The sequence below is a fragment of the Gastrolobium bilobum genome, unplaced genomic scaffold, assembly GCF_033153095.1.
Source record: "Gastrolobium bilobum isolate Gb01-03AN ecotype WA unplaced genomic scaffold, APGP_CSIRO_Gbil_v1 utg10104, whole genome shotgun sequence".
Classification (NCBI taxonomy): Eukaryota; Viridiplantae; Streptophyta; class Magnoliopsida; order Fabales; family Fabaceae; genus Gastrolobium; species Gastrolobium bilobum.
In genome coordinates this window covers 130,820-151,999 of record NW_026897721.1, presented here as the reverse complement: position 1 = coordinate 151,999, position 21,180 = coordinate 130,820, and the positions used below count along the sequence as shown (strand labels likewise).

Below are 21,180 nucleotides of genomic sequence, written 5' to 3'. Positions count from 1 at the left end.
TATCGAAGTACATTTCATTTATCTTCGGACAAAAGGTTTTGTCAATCATAACCATAAGCAATATTTATCACCTTCAAAAGAGATGGGAGGACAAGCTTCACTCCTTGAGCACTAAGTTGAGACATCATTGCACGAGCAGCACATTCAGCTGCTTCCCGAACTGCAACAACTTGATCAGAGAATGAAACCAAAAGTAATGGTAACATCTGAATCACATACCTGAACACAATTGTGGTGAAAATAATTAAACACCAAAAAATAAAACTACATTAATAATCAATGACTATTGGGACAATATACTCATCAACGTACGGTTCAAATAGTCTTCCAAGCGTTTCGCAAAGGCACTCAAATCCAAGTAGAGCTCCTTCACGAGATTTCGCGGAGTTTCTGCAGTTTAAAAATAAAATTAACATAAATGCAAGGTAGATGTATGTTCCCTTTTCTCGTATTTTGATGGTCAGACACAAAACATTATTTTTTATGAAATTCCATACACTGCAGGGAATTTAGAAAATAGACAGTTTTAAGAATACAGAACATGTATAACAAAGAACTCTCCAACCTTTCGGCAAGAGCATCTTGAAGTATAATAACAATCCTATACTTTTTCAAGCAAGAAATGCCAAATCCCTTAACCACTCCGGCAAGACCAAAAGCAGCCCCACGGCGTTCTCCAAATTTTTCACTTTTCATCATCTGATTCAACAGCCGAGTAACAAGAGCTGCTGCATCATCCTAACAATGGTATTTATAAAATAAAACAATAAAACACACTTCAGTAAACATCTAGATAACATCAAAATGTAAGAGAATATTAACCCTAACTTTTAAGTATGTATTTATGTTGAAGGTATGCATTGGTTAGCAAGCATGAAAGAGCAAACTATATACTTTCAACAAGATGAATTACTCCCAAAAAAGCACAAGGATTATATTGAAAGATTTCGCAAACTACTTTCACCAAGATAAATACTCCTGCACAAGCACATAAATGTATCACAACACCAAACATCAAGAACTATTCACGTTGGACCTATTGCTGGTGTCGGTATTACATAATATCCATCCAATCAACAAAAGAGGGACAAGAATAATTATTCAAACAAGGATTCCCCCCCCCCCCCTCTTATTTTTATGCAATGCCGACAGAGTTGAACTCCTACTGTCAAGATCGATCCAACAATTTTTTACAGGACCAGAAATAAAAGCATCAGATATTAACTATTAGAATGCTGATGCATACTTGTTTCGATTGCATTAACGGAGATAGACATGCAGAGACTGCCCGTTGAACAGCTTCTGAAGGAGTGTTTAAAACATCCAACAATTTGTCCACAACAGCATGAACCTTAGGATCATCCTGTTCAAACAGAAATATTAATACTAGCAAAATTTTAAAAATCAACTGGCTACCAAAACTGAGAAACAAGTAATAAAATTTCAATACTAACCTTTGCCAAGTGTTTTGCCAGAGCTCCAGTGAAGATAACTACACCCTCACGAACTAAGTCATATTTTTCTTCATCTGGTGCCTAAGAAATTCGGGAAGAATCTATTAACAAAAGACCACCTAAAACTCTATATCGCGTCTAATGTAACTGATTACAGAGAAAGAAAAAGAACCCCAGGACAAGGATTCAACACATGCAACTCCAATGGAAAAGGAAAACTCACAGTTTTGTTTAAGTAGTTCTCAAATATGGGGAATAACAACGAGACATTATCTTTTCCATTTTTATCAATAATCAAGATACCAGCATTGATCATTCTGCCTCTAACATCAGCATTTGGATCAGCCTGCAAAACAAATTAATCCCCAGAAATGTTATTTACACTTTACTGGAAAATAAACATTTTTTGTAGGAAATTATGGCCATAGAAAATGGTAACAGTTCACTCGCACCATTGATACAGAACATACTAGCATCAACAAAGCATAAGCTTAAGGATTGGATTGCCTTCACGTTTTGGTTTAGTTTGAATTGTATGCTGGTTCTAAATTCAATAACAATATTAGACCTCTATTATTGAGACTAACAAGCATTAGAAAGTTGTTAATTTATCTTATTTCAGTATCAGAACTTGGAAATAATTTTGGCAGTTGCGGAACTTGTGCTGTATTCGACCTTGGGCTTACGTTGCTTAGGTGTTTATACTTTATAGTGTTTGGTTTCAACACCCTAGCTCGCCTTGTTTGTTTAGTAGTATTAGGCTATTTAGTAATCTATCAATCTTATATGACTAGGTTTTTATTCCTCATTTTTCAAGCCTAATATTTTTAATTTATTTTTTGGCGAGGGAGTGGGGCTATCCCTCCTTGAACGTGTGATGAAACCAAGCCCGAGGTATCATGCCTAGGTTTCTTTTTTCATCTAAATATCTAAACTAATTTCATTAATGTTACCACCGGACAGGGTCAGATTTCTTCCACAAACATCATCCCATATAGATAGCTGTTTTCTTTTACGAATGGCACGCTACGCCTGACGCCAACCCTTCTTCATTACCCTGGTTTAGGATAGGCCATGCATGCATAGATAGGCAGAGTTCCGCTAAGGATATCTAGGATCTAATTTGCAAAAAGGTGAAGAGATTGACGAAGATGTAAACCACATAATCAGAGCAAATTGGATGAAATGGCATAGTGCATTAGGGGTTTTGGGTGATCACAAATATCCCGAGGCTAAAAGGAAGGTTTTATAGAATGACAATAAGACATGAAATATTATACGGCACTAAATGTTGGCCGGTACATAGGCAATATTAGCACGAAATGGGAGTAATGGAAATAATGTTAAAGTGAATGTATGGTCATACAAGGATAGATAAGATAAGAAACGAGAATAATTATCGAAAGGTAAGATTAGTACCGATGGCTGAAAAAATGAGAGAGAGGTTGAGATGGTTAGGGCCTACAATGCAAAGAACCCTACATGCTCCCATTAGAACAAAAGTTAGTTATCAAGAGCTTGACACAGAGAGAGGAAAAGGTCTAGAAATTAATAAAACAAGACTTAATGGAATGGGAATTAGATTGGCAGATGGTGTCTTAAGACAAATAGGAGGAAAGTTATTAGTAATGTGGAGGGATAGACCATTTTTTTCCTATGTTCTTCAAGACAGTCCCCATTTCATCCTTTTTCCCAATATTTCCCTTCATTTCTTTGTATATTTATTTAATTATTCTCCTTTTTTTATTTTTCCCTTTTATTTATTAATTTTTATTTGAACAATTTATTCTTTCTATTTTTTTCTCTTATCTATATTTGTTTTCACTTTATTTCTATTCTTTTTTTCATTTTCCTTTTGGAATTTAAATTGTTAATTATTTTTATTTATTTATTTATTATGTTCTCTTCTTTTTCCTCAATCTTTTCTTGTTTTTCATTTGGATTCAGCGAACATCAACCCCAACCAGTTTAGGATATGCTGACGTCATCCCATAGTAGTTAATTGCGCCGCAATAGCGTCGCGAGCCGCGCCGTATGGGCGTTGCGGTGCCTCACCGCAAGAAACCGCTCCGAACCGTATCGAAAGGCAACAGCGGCCATTGCGATCGCAAATCGCGGCTATATTGCTGTTATAAGGCAAAATGTCAATTTTGTCCTAAATTTAAATGTGTAACAAAAAAATTTGAGTAAACACCCTTTTTAGTCCCTGGCAATATCTACGAAGTCCTTTTCAGTCCCTGGCAATAAAAAAGGACCAAATTGGTCCCTGAAAGTACAAGAAAAGGGCCACTCTACATATTTGGGAGTTGACATAAGGACTAACATGGCCCTTTTTTTGTAATTTCAGGGACCAATTTGGTCCTTTTTTATTGTCAGGGACTAAAAAGGACTTTGTAGATATTGACAGGGACTAAAAATGGTGTTTACTCAAAAAAATTTAAGGGTTTTTTAGTCTATCTGCATCTCTCTTTGTCACTTCTGCTATCTTTGCCTTTAAAAAATGTTTCTTTTTGTCAATATTTATGTCATATATCTATTCCTCTATTTCCGCAACCCGCTATAAGTCTATAACGCTATAGCGTTTTTCGGGGTTGGCCGCGACATGCCGCGATCCGCATTTGATAACTTTGCGCCATCCTATATTCAACTTTCAACCTCATCAAATTTCATGATGTTTCTTTTCTAATCTGGAGTCCTAAAACCCAACAAATCCCGGGAACTGCACAAGACACCCAAAAAGCCACAAATCTAATCTCGAAACCCCTCCTATTGTGCGTGAATGCCTAATATCCTGGCATGCACTCAATGAACCTTAGATCTGCCCGTAGTCTATCATATATTCACCCAAGAAAACACTAATTCTGGTATGTAAAAGTGAAAGAATTTCGCCGTCCTAGAATGATGAATGAACCTACTAAAGCAAAAATTGAAAGCTCACAGCAAAATTGTTGCTATTCATCTGGCATAAGCTCAAAAACATTTTACAGGAAATAGATATAGACTACAATAAGTAATATCAGATATTAACTGGTCAATAATAAATCATGGTAATCTCACTAAAAATTATTCTCATTTTTGAGTCATACAAATTGGATATAAATTCTGACCAGGGTATTTCCTCCAGAAATGAGCAATTGAGCATGAAAATAAGTTTCAGTTTCAAAACTCAAGTGAAAATTACCAGTGCTCTTGATATTAGAAATGTCATGACAACAGGTAGGTCTTTTGTTCTCAACACATCAGCAGCAGACAGCAATGCTAACGCTATTCCTTGCCTACCCAGCCAACCAGCATCAACATTGTCATCTCCAATACCCATGTCACGAATATACAACGAAAATAAAGTGGAAAGAGTCTCCTGAAAATTATCAGCAAATTATGAGATAAAACACGCAGCAAAAGAGTACAAATTACAAAGCAAGCATACTTGTATAGAATCTGGATATTCATCCAAGCCAGCAGCTAATGCTTCCGCAGCTGCCAGACGAACATTGTAGTTAACATGAGAAAGTGCTTTGAAAAGTCCTGAAAAGTCAGTTCCAAAGTCAAACCCATAATGATCCCATATGTCTTCTGCCACTTCAGCAACTGACTGAAATGTTAAAAACATTGCATTAGTTGTCATAAAATAGTTAGAGTTAACGAAAATTTTATGAAAATTATACCGAAATAATAGTAGTAAGCAGTACAAAATTTCCAAAAACAATCAGCAAGACCTACTATAGAGATGTCGGAACATAATGAAAAGAAATCATAACCCAGAAGCCTTAATGTGTCAATTAAGAGTCTAGGTAGTTGAGTCTAGCAGAGATTATTACCAGAACATTTTAGATACTCAATCAAGACTCAAGAGTCATTGTTCAAGGAATTTGAGAAGTTAATTAAGTCAGATAAATCCAATCTCATAATCAGGAATCTAATTACTATCTTGGTTTGAAAATAAAATCATTTAAAGTTTTTGCACAGGGATTAAGAAAGCCATTAAATACCTTAATTTTAAAAGGAAAAGTAAAATTTGACTAAATTAATTTTCAAAACTCTCATTTTACTTTGAGCATTTTTATCAAAACCCAGTCAGACCACCGGAAACAAATGTAAACCGGTTAACCCACCTGCAAACCGGGTCTGGCCGGTATTAAACCTGTACCGGTTTACAAATAGAACGCGTTTGAAGATTTAATGCAAAATAATTAGAGGGACAAGCACCACCTAGGAATCAAACTTGCAACCATGCAATAAACACTTTCCACTTAGCCAATTGCATCAGCTGGTCATAATTCTTATATTATTGTATTTATTATATATTTCTATATAAATTCAGTTTAACTAGTTCGACCAATGATCCAACGGTTGAACCAGTACCCCAACCGAGTCGATGACCGGGCAGAGTTTAACAACACTGACTTTGTGGTCATACAAAGAGAGAAGAATGAAGTAGGAAAAAAAACTAATCTGAAGAAGAAGTGGAAGAAGTGTTTTGTCTGAATAATACTTTCTTGATTCATTGAGAGACCCAATGGGTCCTTTTTAAATTGAGTACATCCAACTACCTCAACTACTTTAATAAATATACAACCACCAACTACATCAATAAATATACAACTACCAACTAAATATACAACTACTAACTACATCAATAAATACTATCTAGAATATTCTACATATTCTACACTCCCCCTCAAGTTGGGAGATATATATTGATCATTCCCAACTTGCTGATCAAATTCTCAAAGGTCGGCTTAAGTAATCCTTTGGGGAGGATATCTGCCGTCTGTTCCTTGGTAGGTATATATGTCAAGCATACACTACCGTCTTCTAATTTCTCTTTGATAAAGTGACGATCAACTTCCACATGTTTTGTTCTGCCATGATGAACAAGATTTTGAGCAATGCTGACAGCAGCCTTATTATCACCAACTCCTCCAGAAGCCTTCTTAACCAAATTCTTTCACAAATACCATGGGCTAGAGCCCGAAATTCCGCTTCTACACTACTTCTTGCAACAACAGTTTGTTTCTTACTTCTCCACGTCACAAGGTTTCCCCAGACATAAGTACAATATCCTGAAGTAGATCTTCAGTCCATTGCAAAGCCAGCCCAGTCTGCATCTGTATAGATTTCAATCATCCTTTTGTACCCTTTTTTAAAGAAAATTCCTCGACCAGGGGTATTTTTGAAGTATTTGAGAATTCTATAAACATCTGTATAGATTTCAATCATCCTTTTGTGCCCTTTTTTAAAAAAAATTCCTCGACAAGGGGTATTTTTGAGGTATTTGAGAATTCTATAAACAGCATTAAGGTGTTTTTTTTTAGGAGAATGCATGAATTGGCTAACCATGCTCACAGCAAAAGCAATATCAGGACGAGTGTGAGACAAATAGATTAATTTCCCCACTAGTCTCTGGTACTACACCCTATCAACATTTTCCCAGTCCTCAACTCCCATCTTGATATTAGCTTCAATTGGAGTCTCTGTCGGCTTGCACCCAAGCATACCTGTTTCTTGCAACAGGTCTAGAATGTATTTTTTTTGAGTTAAGAAATTCCTTCCTTACTCCGAGCAATTTCCATGCCAAGGAAATATTTGAGAGATCCAAGATCTTTTAGTTCAAACTGGTTAGCTAAACATTTTTTTAAAGAGGTTACCTCCTCGCTATCATTACCAGTGACAATTATGTCATCAACATAAACGATCAGAATAGCAATTCTTCCTTTGTCGGAGCATGTCGGACACAGTCGAATTCGCGTGTCGAAATGGTCAACGTGTCGGGAGTCGGAACGTATCGAAGCGTGTCGGACACGACACTTCCTGTGTTTTGGAGTGTCCATGCTTCCTTGGTGATCTGCATTGCTGGATTGTCTCCAGAAGACGAAGAGTTGGGAAGGCGTGAGGTTCCAGACGAAATTTCAGAAATTTCAGCATCCATGGCTTTCTAACAGGTACCCAGAAAATAAGTTCCTCCAAATACGATTTTGACCCTCAAAACAGGAAGAGGGTTGCTCGTCAAAGTCAATGAATGAGAGCAATCTTGGCCACAGTGAAACAGTAATTGCTACAATAATGAACAGTACTGCTACAGTAATGAAGAGTACTGCTACGGGTCTTTTGTTGGCTGGCTCAGAATTTTGTTCTGAACCTAATGGTGGCCTTGGTTTCGTGGTTGGAGGTGTCTAGGTAAGGATTCTGGCTTGGGCAGTGGCTAAAACGAAAAAAAGGAATAGGAAAATGACTTAAAAATAAATCAGAACGGGGAAGAGACTGGAATATAACCAGCTCTTGATACCATGAAGAAGAAGTGGAAGAAGTGTTTTGTCTGAATAATACTTTCTTGATTCATTGAGAGACCCAATGGATCCTTTTTATATTGAGTACATCCAACTACCTCAACTACTTTAATAAATATACAACCACCAACTACATCAATAAATATACAACTACTAACTACATCAATAAATACTATCTAGAATATTCTACATATTCTACCTCTTTTCGGTTTTCTAAAGTGACATAAAATGAAAAATAATTTCTTCTCTATAACGGCTAATATTTTGAGACGGACAGAGGAACTAAAGAAAGTTCAAAAGTCATTAAGTCATTAATTATCGTTGTTCTATAAAACTTTCCTTTTAGCCTAAGAAGGATTTTATGATCACACAAAAAACCTGATGCACTACGTCATTTTCATCCAATATACTTTGATTTTATGGCTTACATCCTCATCACTCTCAGATTTAGATTCCAGACTTTCTCTCACTTTCACATATTTTTTATTACTTTCTCCCAGTTTTTGAAATCTAACCATAACAATGAGGAAACAACAAAAGTTTCACCCAAAGTGCTGTGATAAATAACAGCATATAGTTACACAAAGCAAAGTAGATAAAAAAGACAATAATAATAATAATAATAATGGTGAACAGAAAAGACAAAAGAAAAATGATCAATTAATATATTATAACAGAACAATTCTCTAAAGAGAAAATGAAAAAATGAAACACATCGTATCATAATTTTCGCGAAATTCCGGGTTTATTCTCTGTGGACAAGGTAAACTAAAAGAGCAACTTTAAGACTTGTAAGTTTCCAGTGAAAAAAAGGCAAACCTTCTCAGGATCATGTAATGCTATCCATATACTCGTAGCAACGTCAGTGTTCTCGGGTAGAGAACGATTAGCAACAGCAGGGATACATTTGACAGCATTTAAGCATGCCATTCTTACATGAACATCTTTTGCATAAACTCCATAAAGTGCCTGTAAAATCCCAAATTGAGAGATAGCACAAGCATTGTTATAGAGACACATAACTCAAACACAGAAAGAGAAAGCAATGCAAATAGAGTCAATCATACATACAGAAGCAACTTCATCAGGTTGAAAACCAAGGCTCAACTCATTTAGTGCAGGCCCTATTGATGCTTGATAAGCTGGAACAACACCAAGGACATGGTAAAGGACCTATAGAAAAGCATATTAATCAGATGGAAAGCAACTGGTGAAACAAAACAGAAGACTTCTATACAGTATAAATAGACTCTGTATTCAAGTAAGCATGAAATGTTGGACAAATTACCGATAACATTCGAATCCTAGGAAGTGGAAGATGGGGATCCAGGTGTAAATAAAATATCCGAAGCACGTCATCATGAAATTTTGTTTTCGTTGAGCACAGAAGAATTCGCTCCATTATCTATTTGGAATCAGAGTTAGAAACATAGGAATCTTGGTAAATTGATTAAATTGCATTTGAAAGTAGAACTGCTTACAGGGAATACAAAAGAAAAAGAATCTACAGGAAGTGCTCCTGATTTACATGAAGTGGATAAGCCATCTAAAATTCGCTCAAAAAGACCAAGGAATGGCCTTTCTTTGACTTCCTCTTCAGCTACTGATGGAACTAAATCCAACAGATGATGAACTTCATCAGTCACAATTAGACGCAAAGCAGTGGAAATGTCAAGGGCCCAATCACATAGAGGAGGAGCAGTGCATCTTGATAACTTCACCATGGTTTCAAAGGCCTCATCACTTACAATAGGCGATCGCAATAAAGGTTCAACAAACTTGACCTGACACAAGATTTAAACTCAGAATCACACCCATTAATTAACATATCACCTTTATATCATAAAATATAGGGAAAGACCTAAGCAATAGATATTACAGTCCCAATAATTTTGAAAGTATGTGCTCAAAAAAATGCACTTCATATTTAACTGAAAAGGAAGATAACAGTTTTAATAAAATTCAGATTGATGGTAGGTAATTCAAGTGTCATCAAATAAATGGTAGCAAATCAACAAAGAATAGCAGGGCAGCATGACAATACCATTGAAGGCAGTCGACTATGTGCAAAAACTGAATTGGCGATGGCCATATCTCCAAGAGCTCTTAGCATCAAAGACAGATTTTTCTCTATTTCATGGACTCTATCACGTACAGAAGCCTCCTCCTTGAGCAGTAATTCTCTTGCCTCCTCTTTTGCTGTCTTCCCTTTGTCTAAATGAATCACAGTAACGTCATAAATAAAAAGCAGCCTATGCATACTTTAAATTCAAAAAATACAAACTAAGAACAATAGAAGTGCAACACTTGCCAGCCTTCTTTGTTGTCTTTCCATCTCTTTTCCCTGCAGCAGCAGTTTCTCTACTAGCTTGATCTTTCTTCACTGAATGGTTAGAACGAGCATTATCCTGATCAAAGGAACAACAGACTATAACTAACTAAAACTCACAGGGGAGTGGAGCCAAAAAACATTAGAAAATATTAAGATGTACCAAGCCATCTTCATCATCATACATCCGGAAGCGGCCCTTTGCTTGTTTTGTGTTCTTAACAGCAACAGATTCAGCAACATAAACTCCTTGCTCAGTGGAAAGCATTCCTTCTGGGGTATGAAAGATCTGAAACCACGTGAGAAAAAACGCACACTGATATCATATATGCACATTGAGTAAATAAAATTGAACGTAGAAATCACAACATATGAAAAACATCACACTGATAATATCAATAGACAGCACAAAGTGCATCATGTGAATTACCTGAATATCATTCTCCGAAAGTGAATCATGAGAAAACCGCTCAGGAAGATTTAGCAAATGCTGGCATCAGGAATGTTTGGTATTGTAGTCAGTAATCAGAATTCAGATAGATAGAAATAAATCACAAGCTTCAAAGTTTACAGGCTCCAACTGAACAATAATCAAAGTATATGCATAGAAAAAACAAATCTACCTTTTCAAACTCCGTATATGTATCTCCAGGGATAATGGACATCAAGTTGGACAGTGACGATATTGCTGCCTGTTGTTCTAGTGGATTAGCACTCCTCAAACCCATTGGTCCCAGTAAGAACTGCAAAACAATATATCATTTGGCAGTTAGCAGTAATAAATAAACCTTTTCAAGGAGAGCTGGATTACACATGAAACTGTGGTCAAACAATTAGCACAATAGTGGACACAAAGATGAACTAACATGAATAAAGAGATGAGTCAGATGACAAGGAGACAAAATGAAGTATCCCTAAGCTAATACGATAATTTAGCAAAAGCATGTAATTAGAAAATAAAGGATATAACCAATTCTATGGCACAACCATTTCCCTGACCCAAACAGTAGGTGGCACTTTTTTTACTGCAGATTTCAATCTGAATCTGTCCAAAAACTTTGTTTGGTTTAGATTCAATCCAGTGATCCAAAAGTTGCCACATGGGTAGCAGCACCGGCGCAAGTATACAACCAAATGTAGCAGTTTCCCAAAGTTGTAAAGTAAGATAAAAAGAAAACTTGGATATTTAATATAGATAAAAGTATTTGTTTTATGTCATTTTAATTAAAAGTACTGTGTTTTAGGGTGAGAAAAACAGTTACACAATGGAAGATCATGGTGAGGGAGTGTGGGAAGTTATTGAGAGATTTTTTTTTTTTAAATATTAAGCAAAACACTATTATTTTACTTAAAATGACACAATTCTATATCCTTTAAAAGGATAAACACTTTTCCCTTTAATATATTCATCCCTTCAGAAGATTTAAATCAAACATCAGCTACTCTACCTATATACCCGAATGCACAAGAGATTTGTAGTATATAAATTACCTCTAAGAAATTAACCACATTAGCAGACATGATATGAATGACATCATAACCATGTGTTTGCAGACACTTGAAGAGCCTCTGAAAAAGAATGAAACAGGTCGAATTACCAAGCGAAAAAATAAAAAATAAAAAAATCAAGTTTCAAGTTCACGCATGCACAACAACAAAGATCACCTCACCACATATATTCACGGTACACAGTCATGCATGGACAGTGTAAAAACAATAATGATCAAAATCTCTCAGACCATAATCAAAACTAGAGTAGTTTACTCATTCAAAGACTCATAAAAAAATATTAGAATATAATTTTGAATAATAATTAAAAAAGGAGAGTTTATATGGTCTTGGGTGTGGGCAAAAGATACACTTAGTCCTCTATCCTAACGTGAGTTGGCTCTAGCTTTGAAAAGGCTGCTTTGTTTTATACTTCCCCACAACCACTTCCATCTGGACTTGGCGTTTAATGCTTTAAGTAAATCCAAGATGTTTCCTCACGATTTGGCACCAAAATTATGTTTATGAGCTGAAAGGGCTTCGGTAGAACAGAGGAGGAAAGATCTTAATGGGAGTACGCTATCTGCACAGGTCTTTGGTGTTTTTGGCGTCAAAGAAATCACCATATCCTCCTTTTCTTTTGTAATATTTCTTTCTTCTGTTTAATGACATTCCTACTTTTGAAAAATAGTAAACTTCAAAACTTCAAACTATATCATCACAATGGTTGAATATTAATATTATTTTCATCATAAGGGTATGGCAAGCGGGTTCCATATACCCCCTTTTCCCTCCCCCAGTATCAAAATCCTTTGAATATTTGATTTATACCCAAGGACACAATACAATATCAGTGAAGTGCATGCCACATAGCCTAAATCCTTGAAGGAGCAAAGAACCATGCACCACAGTAGTCCAAATTATTTTGGAATAAAAAAAAAATCAACCATTGTAGCCTCTTAATGTCTAAACATTCTTTACAATGATAGGAGAGATCACAAATAATTATATATTTATCACTAGCAATCTAATAAATTTTTTGTGATAACAATTATTTTATAGAATAGTATAATAACAATATCATCCTTTATTATATGAAACTCACTATATATATATAGTCGCCAACTAATTACTCCAAAACCTCAAGTTATTTGGTTTGGTGAGGACACGTGAATGGTTTTATATTACATCTCTACCATACCACCTTACGCAAGATCAATATTGGCTTAAAACGTGAACAATGCATATGCTCACCTATTTTGTGCTGAAATTTAACATTTTATTTATAAGGATGGGGAATAACAACAATCAAACTCTAGACTACATGATCATAAAGGATTGGATATTATGTCATGAATCAAACTATCTCAAAAGCTTAAACAGTTAGGTGAAGATACATAACTGATTTGAAATTCTATTTTATATATTTATATATATATATCGAGCCAGAGAACTAAACAAAAATAGATTTATAGACCAGTATCAACATGTACAGAAGTGTCCATAAACAGATCCTGCCATAGTAGGAGTTCATCATCCATACACATATTTCAACCCTCCAGCAACTCATGCCTGATTATTTAGGCTAGAATCAGATCACATATGCACCAGGTGCCAGCCTTCCTAAATTTTCAGATGAATTGCTAGTCTATATGACGATAAGAAATTAATTAAAATAAAAGAAAACAGAATAATAACAACCAAAGCAAAAAAGAAATATCACCTGTTAAAATAAAACAACACACAAATATGTAAATAACTACCTTCCACGCTGCATCTCTTTTAGCAAAACCAACTACAGATGGGTGATGTGAGCAAAGTATTATTCTGACAAATGAATCTGGAGAAAGTTTCAGAGCTGCTGGTGACATAATTAGCAGAGCCTTTACCAAAACCTCAACAGATGGAATGAATGGAACTTGAGGGTCCAAAGAAATATCACTGTCGCTGTAAATTAAAACTTAAGAATTTAAATGCAGAATGGCAAATATTGACAAGAGCAAAAGTATGATAGAAATAAATTGCAGTGTTACAAGACCACATTCTGGTCTTTATAATCATTATTAGGAGTCATATGAAAAACTACAGTAGATCACAGAAAAAATGTTTTCCTAAAACAGATGGTTGGCTTCTCAGGGAATAAGATATGAGAGTGGGTGCTTAGACAAGTGTCTTTCAAGAAGCAAAACCAAAGATAATTAACACACACACACACATATATATGTGTGTGTGTATGTGTATGTGTATGTATGTATAAGAAATTAAAAAATTCAGGACTAGAGGATCACTAAGCTTTTTGCTAGTCCTATTGCAAGATGTAAAACTACTACTAGGAAGAGGTACATTTCTGAAATAACCACGTCTTAGTCCAATTGGCCTATACAAATTTAATTGATACATATGGAAATTAGTGTACAATCAGCTATTTACCTTATTCTTAAAGCTAAAACTTTCTCTCCAATCAAAGAAAGGTACTTTGAAAGTTCAAAGAAAAGATCTTCAGATAATTGCGGAGTGGAAGTAATAATCTTCCTAGCAACATTATAAGCCATTCTTCGAATATCCCACCTCGGATGGCATATAAAAAAGATCATTAACTGCATGAAGCAAATAATAACTGAGTCAATAAAGCATGCCATTATAGGAATCTTATATAATGCAAAGTGTTTTACCTGTAACAGCAATCTGACCGAGAAGTTGGATAACGTACTACAGAACAAAGAAGAAACATAATCAAGCATACAACTCATGAAGAAATAAATTATGGAAATCTTTTTTGCATTATAGATGCAATTTACCGCTGTAAATGTTCCAGAAGAAGCACTTCAAGAAGATCAACACATGCCATGCTATCCTCAATTGATAACTTGGATGCCTGCAGAGCACCTCCTTTTCAGAAATGTTGAATAAAATTAGGGTAAGGCTAATAAAAAAACTTTAGTAGAGTAATCACCATGGAAATTGGCACCAGGGAAGGTTCATTTTGTGATACCACAGACCATATCTTTTCCTTTACCAATGTTTCCTCTAGGGAAATAAAACAGAAATGAATAAATGAAAAATTTAGGCAAAAGAAATCAAACCAAACTAAGCTACTGCTCGAAGTTCAAGTACATAAAGATCCTAATAATACAAACCAGCTTTAATATCAACAGCAGCTATCTTTCCTACTAATAACAATGCATATATGCCATCTAAACGTTGCACCGCCTTGGTAAAGCCAGTTTTCACAAGTTGGACAAGAGGGCCAAGCAACGGTGACATCTGAAAAATATTAAGTTGGAATGTAAGGGGATGAAATTCACATAGTATACACGAAATTAATTGAAAGGCAATCATAATCCATTAACATGACAAGTCACCCTTAAGACAGCATCTGCATTTTTGCATATAGCATGTAAACTGCGCAGAAAACCCCTTCTTAATGTTTCCTTCTCTTTGAGACCAGAAACGAAAAAGGAAATTAAACTTTCTTGAATGATATCTGTAGATCTAATTGCCCAGGAAGCTATAGCTGACAACGTCACAATTTTAACCTCCTCGTTTCCTGCCAATTAAGAGAGGAGCATGAATCCGCACCAAATATGATCCAAATAAAGACCTGTTTGGGATTTTTTCAACCAAAAAAGTGTTCTTCTAATTAAAATATACTTCTAAAATTTTTAAGATAAACTGATAAGATTTAAAGGAAAAAAAGAGAGCAAAAGATACAAAAAAAATAAGGTTTTATATTTTTTCAAAAGATAAAAATTCCAGCTTAAGAACAAACAAACAAAACTTACAGGTTTTTGCATTTTTTAACCTCTTTGGTTCATTATTTTGTTTTTGTTTTTCGGTTTAGGAAGATATCTTATTCCTTCCACCAATATGTAATTTCTCTCTTTAACAATACTTTCTTCTTTCATAAACAAAAAAGCGAAAGACCAGTTGAGTTAAAAAAACATAAAAAGAAACAAATGCATAATTAAAAGGAATATAGAGCTTGTGCTTACCATCATCCTTGTAGAAGGATAAAAGAAAATCACATATTGCATGTGAAAGACTGATGAGGTATTTTCCATCGGGTGAATTGGATAATTCTTGTATTGCATTCACCATTCCAACTCTTTGGTATGGAAAAGCCAGCCTTCCTTCTGAACCTATTCAGAGTGAAACAAATATAGTCAAAATATATTACAAAGGCCCAATTAATAACATCAATCAAAAATCAAGATAACAAGTATCTCCAAATGGTCTAATGGTCATATCATAACAACGCAAGCATAGGGTTATTTCTTACCTTTAATAACAGCTTTGATAGCGTTGAACATTGTGTCTAATGCATCCGGATTGCTAGATTTTTGGCTCAGAATCCTGACTATAGCTAATGCCCCATTCCTTCTCCCTTCATCAGCATGCCGAGCCTGTGCTAATACCACTGAAAGAACTTCAGCCGCATACTTACTCAAATCAAGGTTAACAGACTTCAAAAGAATTCCAACAGACTCCAATACAATCTCCGGGTTGCGTTTTAGCATTTTAACAGAGGATGGTATCACAGTATTTTGAAAATCTTCATGTGACATTTGCAAATAAAGTGGACAAAATGCTTCAGTAAGACTCTTTCTTGGCTTCTCTTTTGTACTCAGTATTGCATTAACATATATATCAAGAAATGCTGGCTGTAAAGAGAGAAAAATTACATTAAAATCCTGTGGAAATCAACCCAACGTAAACATAAATCCCAAAATTCATGTATACTCACCTTGAATTCTCCAAATAAAGGGGGAGCTCGACTTGAGAACTCCAGTAACAACAATAATAGTTCCGGACTATCCTTGTAAGGGATTCGGTCATTTTTCAGTTCTTCTATGTAGACTTTATAAATATCTGGTGACTGAAAACACATAGTCATATAAATTGCAAGAATTTATTTCATGCAATGAAATTGAAAAGGAGGAGACCAAAAGGCTAAAATTCAAGGAGCAACAAACTCTCATATTAGAGTACATAAAGTAAAATAATGGAGGAGGAGCTGAACCTTAGAAAATAAATGGAAAAACTTTTTCTTGCAAGCCCTCTTCTCACGAAAAGATCTTTGGAAAACTAAATTAAGTAAAGAAGCCTGTGCCACAGCTACTCTACACAAAGCATTCTTTGAAACCGTGGCAAACTGGCTTTTGCTCAAAAGGAGACATGACCAACTGACAAGTCTGTAGCATCCCACATGAGATTGAAACTTCACTTGCTTTTCCATATTCTGAACAAGAGCTGCAGCGAAGGTTTTCATGAAAACAGTTCCACCTAAAGCTCTTACAATCACATCATCAACAGCTTTCCTTGATCTACGATCATCATAAATCGAAACCGTTCTAAATACTATATCAGTCAATAATGAGGCAACCTCTGCTGACATATCTGCAAAGAACCAAATTATGCATAAAGAGACCTCTCTAAGCAATAAAACACAATAATAATTAATAAACCTTCCTTAGTTAATCCCAATCCAACTATGAACAAAACCAACAATTAAACACTTGTGCTTTAAGAAGTGAGGTGCAGCGTTGGTTAACTTAATTCTATGCATTGGTAAAGTGCCTTTGGCAATTGGAAATGCTATATTAGCGTGATCGCTTCGCTGCTGACCTGAAGTAGGAGAATTCAAAAACGCAGGGATTTCGCGATGAAATATCCGAACTCGTTGGTTAGTAGACGAAGTAGTAACCAATTCGGAGAGGGAAACCAGAGATTGCAATGATTCCGCCATTGTAAAAAATGGGAAGATCCGAAGCTCAGAATCAGATTATTAATGCAAAGACGCTTCAGTTTCAGTTCCTGCAACACAACACACAGTGTGTTTCAGTTTCTCAGTACCAATACTGGTTAGGGTTTTGGGGGCTGCTATATCCTGCTGTTCCAGTCCAGTTCCAACTTTTACTGAAATGAATCCAAACTAAGGACGAGTTGTCTTTATCTCTTCTCTAATCTCTCTCGCTCGCTATTTTCATTTTTTTGGGGTCGGATCTCATATGACAATAATATATTAAGAGGAAGGATTATTTGGGTCCATCCTTTTTTATTTTTCTGGCCCCTCAGGCTTTATATAGTAAGAGCATATCGGCCCAATAAAGGAATAGAGGAGCCCAATTCAATCTTGAATATGGGCCTACATTATGTGGGCCTTATTACTAACCGCTACATCGTGTATATGATCTTGATATGTGTTCTATACAATGGTTGATAACCATGTTGGAATTGGTCAAGCATGACTCGGGTCTATTGCGCTTAAAACAACCTAGTGCTGCGTTTCTTTAACAAAATGGCGATTCCATTCATGATTATTGAACGAGCCATGTATTCTCTTGTTCTCATGTTGGTTTTAGGGGATGTTTGGTAGAGGAGAAATTTTTTTTACTAGGTAAATAGAATTACTGGAGAAATTGTAAGGAAGTGAGTTCGCTGATAAAATTGGAAAAAAATTGTTTGGTTAAACAAAATATTACTGGATAAATTAATTAAAGTTTTGTAAATCTATGGTGTTTTTTATCCATTTTCCCATTCATCTAAGAATACCACATTAGAAGTGACATTTTTCCCTTGTGTTTGTCACCAATTTTTGTTCACAATTGATAAATGATGAGCATTCAAGTTTGCTTGCTAAATTTTTAAAAAACTTCAACCAAACTTGAAGAAGACAAAATGCTACTTACAATTGCATAGGTATCTCATGAGAATCCTTGAACCAAACACTCCCCTAGAAGAAGAAAAAAAAATTGCAGAAATAGAATTGGCATTCTGTGCCTCATTTAAAAAAATCTAAAACTACCATTTTCTCTTGTAAAAGAGATCGGTGATTTTATATTTTTGAATAAGATTTAATTTCATTTACTAATATACCCTTTTTCATTTTATAAATTGACATTACTATCGTGAGCCTACCTTAACATATTTTTCGTGTCTTACAATTAATTTTCAATACTTATTAAATTTAGAGCATATAATAATTGTAAATATGCGAATGAGTTTTTTACATGTTCCATTGTTCTTAAAACAACCTGGCGTTGGGTTTCTTAACTGAATGGTGATTGCATGCATGATTATTGAAGGAGTACGTATTCTCCCGTTCTCGTGTTGGTTGTACTTGTACCAAATATATATATATATGTATAGAATTCGCATTCAATGCCTCATTTTAAAAAATCAAAAAAGACCATTTCCTCTTATAAAAGAGATAGGTGATTTTAAATTTTAAAATTAGTAAAATACCCTTATTCTTTTACTAATATATTTTTTGACAATTATTTTAGGAGGAGGGCATCTTCTTTGGGTCCATCTATTTTTAAGTGGGCTCTTTATGGGCCAACCTAGCTGTCTAAAGTACATCCCCATGTTAGTAAGAGTGTATCAGCCCAAGAAAGGAATGAGGGAGCCCACTTCAATCTAAAATATGGGCCTTATTAGTAATCTCGATATACTGCATATAATCTTGATATGAGTTTTATGCAATGGTTCAAGCAGCACTCGGTTGGTGATTACCAATAGATTTCCAATAAAAGAAAACTAATTAGATTGTAAAAAAAAAATAGAGGTGGCAAAACGAACTGACCCGCCCCAATTTACCAAAAATAGATTGTTCGTCCCGCCTCGCATTTTGATATGGGTTGAAAATCTTAACACATCCTGTTTTGTGGTAGGTTGACGAGTTGGCAAATCAACCCGCTTAAAAAATAAAAAATAATTAAAAAATAAATTATATTTTATTAATTTTATAATATTACTTATTTTCATTTTATAATTCTCTTGTTTTTTTTCAAATCTCAAGCCTAAATGTATACCAATATTCAGTCAGATATTTTTTAGGAACTTATTTTCGCCTCAATATATTGGATAACCTTTGTCATAAATAAAGTTTTTCTTCTCTATTTTTTCAAGGGGAGTACTAAGATAAAAAAAATTTATATCACAAAAGTTTAGTGACAAATAAAATACTACCTTTAGCACAAAAAAAAAACTAACCCGCGGGCTAATCCACCCTCATCCACCGCAAACCCGTTTTGACCCATAACTAAGCGGGGCTGGTTGAGGTGGATTGAAATATATAACCCAACATGTCCCATTTTGGCGGGTTAACCCGTTAACCCATCGTGTTCAACCCATATTGCCACCTTTAAAAATAATAATTGTTGATTGGATTAGAATGTCCTAATTTAAATTTTAAGATTAAATAATTATAACCTTATTCATTGATATAATAGATATTTCAATTAATTATAAATTTTAAAATGAGAGTAATTAATTTAATATTATTAAAAGGGCAAGATTTATTTTGCCACTTACCTAAAATTATATTATTTGTAATTGAAATTTGAACTTAATTTAGGGTTTTTAAATTATAACATATATAAAATAAAAGGAAAAGTGTTTTTCCTATTAGAGTAAATAAAGTTATCATTTACAACCCCAGAATGTTGTCATTTTGGAATTTGAAATAAAAATAAAAGATATTTTAGAAATTTTACTTTTTAATTATAGGATTCATTTTTTCTGCAGTTAATATAGATAAGTTATCTACATTGAGCCAAAAATGATGTCGTTTTGGAACAAAAATCAAAGTATTTTTGTAATTATAATTTATTTTAGGGTTATGATAGTTTTTCTCATTATAATTTTTTAACCCAAAATGACGTCGTTTTGAGAATAAATGTAGATAATTTCTCTACATTCACTATAGAAATATTAAAGTCTTTATTATAATATATATTTTACATAAATATTCTTTATTTTTTATTCTAAACCCCAAAATATATCATTTGAGTTACATGAGATGGCTTTTTTGTGTGTGTGGACATGAGATAATAACTTTATCTCGAAGAAACGTTAATTTATAAAATAAAGTTATGTTAATTGAGAATACAAGTCCTTCACGTAAATATGAATTTCAAAGAAGAAGAATTTATGTATGGATGAGGCATGACATTAACTTCACGGGCATATATTGTATTTTATATAATGGAAAAAATATTTCTGAAGTTAATACATATAAGTTATCTGCATTTATTCTCAAAACGATGTCGTTTTGGTATTGAAATCTTAAAAAATTATAAATATAAAGACTATTATAACCCTGAAATAAATTAAAATTACAAAAATACCATAATTTTCGCCCCAAAACGACGTCGTATGGGACTTACTACAAATAACTTATCTGCAGTAACTGCAAAAAAAACGAACCCTTATATAATAGTTGATAGGGAGAGTTATATTTACAATTTTTTTATTTACAAACTATTAAAAATTATACTATGTACTTCCAGGAGTATATAGTGTAATTTATAAAAATTTGTAAAAAAAATTTGGAAACGGATTGTTCTAAAAACTACTATGGTGATTGCCTTCTCTCTTTATTTATTTTTTGGTAAACTGGTGATTACCCTTTTAAATTTATAAAGATTTAAATATGAATGTAAAAAATGATAAATATATCTTATTACTTGTTATAAATTTTAAATTTTAAAATTTTGTAAATACATATTATTACTCATTTAAATTTATAAAGACAAAAAGGATAAAAGAAAAAATATTATAAAGTTATCTTAGATAACCTTATCTGCGGCGCGTGATTTTAATTTTGTCTTATAATTAA

The 21,180-nt window shown here is 34.2% G+C and overlaps 1 protein-coding gene across 1 annotated transcript in view; it reads right to left on the bottom strand.

Moving 5' to 3' along the window:
- The window catches only part of LOC133309603 (protein ILITYHIA), a 32,001-nt gene extending 14,547 nt beyond the window's left edge, over positions 1 to 17,454 (bottom strand). Inside the window, exons 1-30 of the mRNA XM_061510403.1 lie at positions 17,184 to 17,454; positions 16,579 to 16,955; positions 16,299 to 16,434; positions 15,838 to 16,215; positions 15,551 to 15,697; positions 14,921 to 15,105; positions 14,696 to 14,822; positions 14,512 to 14,585; positions 14,357 to 14,433; positions 14,231 to 14,267; positions 13,989 to 14,155; positions 13,322 to 13,505; positions 11,562 to 11,639; positions 10,694 to 10,813; positions 10,501 to 10,560; positions 10,276 to 10,359; positions 10,053 to 10,149; positions 9,786 to 9,955; positions 9,223 to 9,525; positions 9,030 to 9,146; positions 8,813 to 8,914; positions 8,561 to 8,710; positions 4,882 to 5,046; positions 4,636 to 4,812; positions 1,678 to 1,800; positions 1,455 to 1,535; positions 1,247 to 1,363; positions 566 to 738; positions 313 to 390; positions 72 to 219 (exon numbers count right to left, since the gene is read on the bottom strand). Coding sequence (XP_061366387.1) covers positions 72 to 219; positions 313 to 390; positions 566 to 738; positions 1,247 to 1,363; positions 1,455 to 1,535; positions 1,678 to 1,800; positions 4,636 to 4,812; positions 4,882 to 5,046; positions 8,561 to 8,710; positions 8,813 to 8,914; positions 9,030 to 9,146; positions 9,223 to 9,525; positions 9,786 to 9,955; positions 10,053 to 10,149; positions 10,276 to 10,359; positions 10,501 to 10,560; positions 10,694 to 10,813; positions 11,562 to 11,639; positions 13,322 to 13,505; positions 13,989 to 14,155; positions 14,231 to 14,267; positions 14,357 to 14,433; positions 14,512 to 14,585; positions 14,696 to 14,822; positions 14,921 to 15,105; positions 15,551 to 15,697; positions 15,838 to 16,215; positions 16,299 to 16,434; positions 16,579 to 16,955; positions 17,184 to 17,304 — 4,353 coding nt within the window. The 5' untranslated portion in view covers positions 17,305 to 17,454. The remainder of the gene's footprint in view (positions 1 to 71; positions 220 to 312; positions 391 to 565; positions 739 to 1,246; positions 1,364 to 1,454; positions 1,536 to 1,677; positions 1,801 to 4,635; positions 4,813 to 4,881; positions 5,047 to 8,560; positions 8,711 to 8,812; positions 8,915 to 9,029; positions 9,147 to 9,222; positions 9,526 to 9,785; positions 9,956 to 10,052; positions 10,150 to 10,275; positions 10,360 to 10,500; positions 10,561 to 10,693; positions 10,814 to 11,561; positions 11,640 to 13,321; positions 13,506 to 13,988; positions 14,156 to 14,230; positions 14,268 to 14,356; positions 14,434 to 14,511; positions 14,586 to 14,695; positions 14,823 to 14,920; positions 15,106 to 15,550; positions 15,698 to 15,837; positions 16,216 to 16,298; positions 16,435 to 16,578; positions 16,956 to 17,183) is intronic.
- Between the last annotated feature and the right edge of the window lie 3,726 nt (positions 17,455 to 21,180).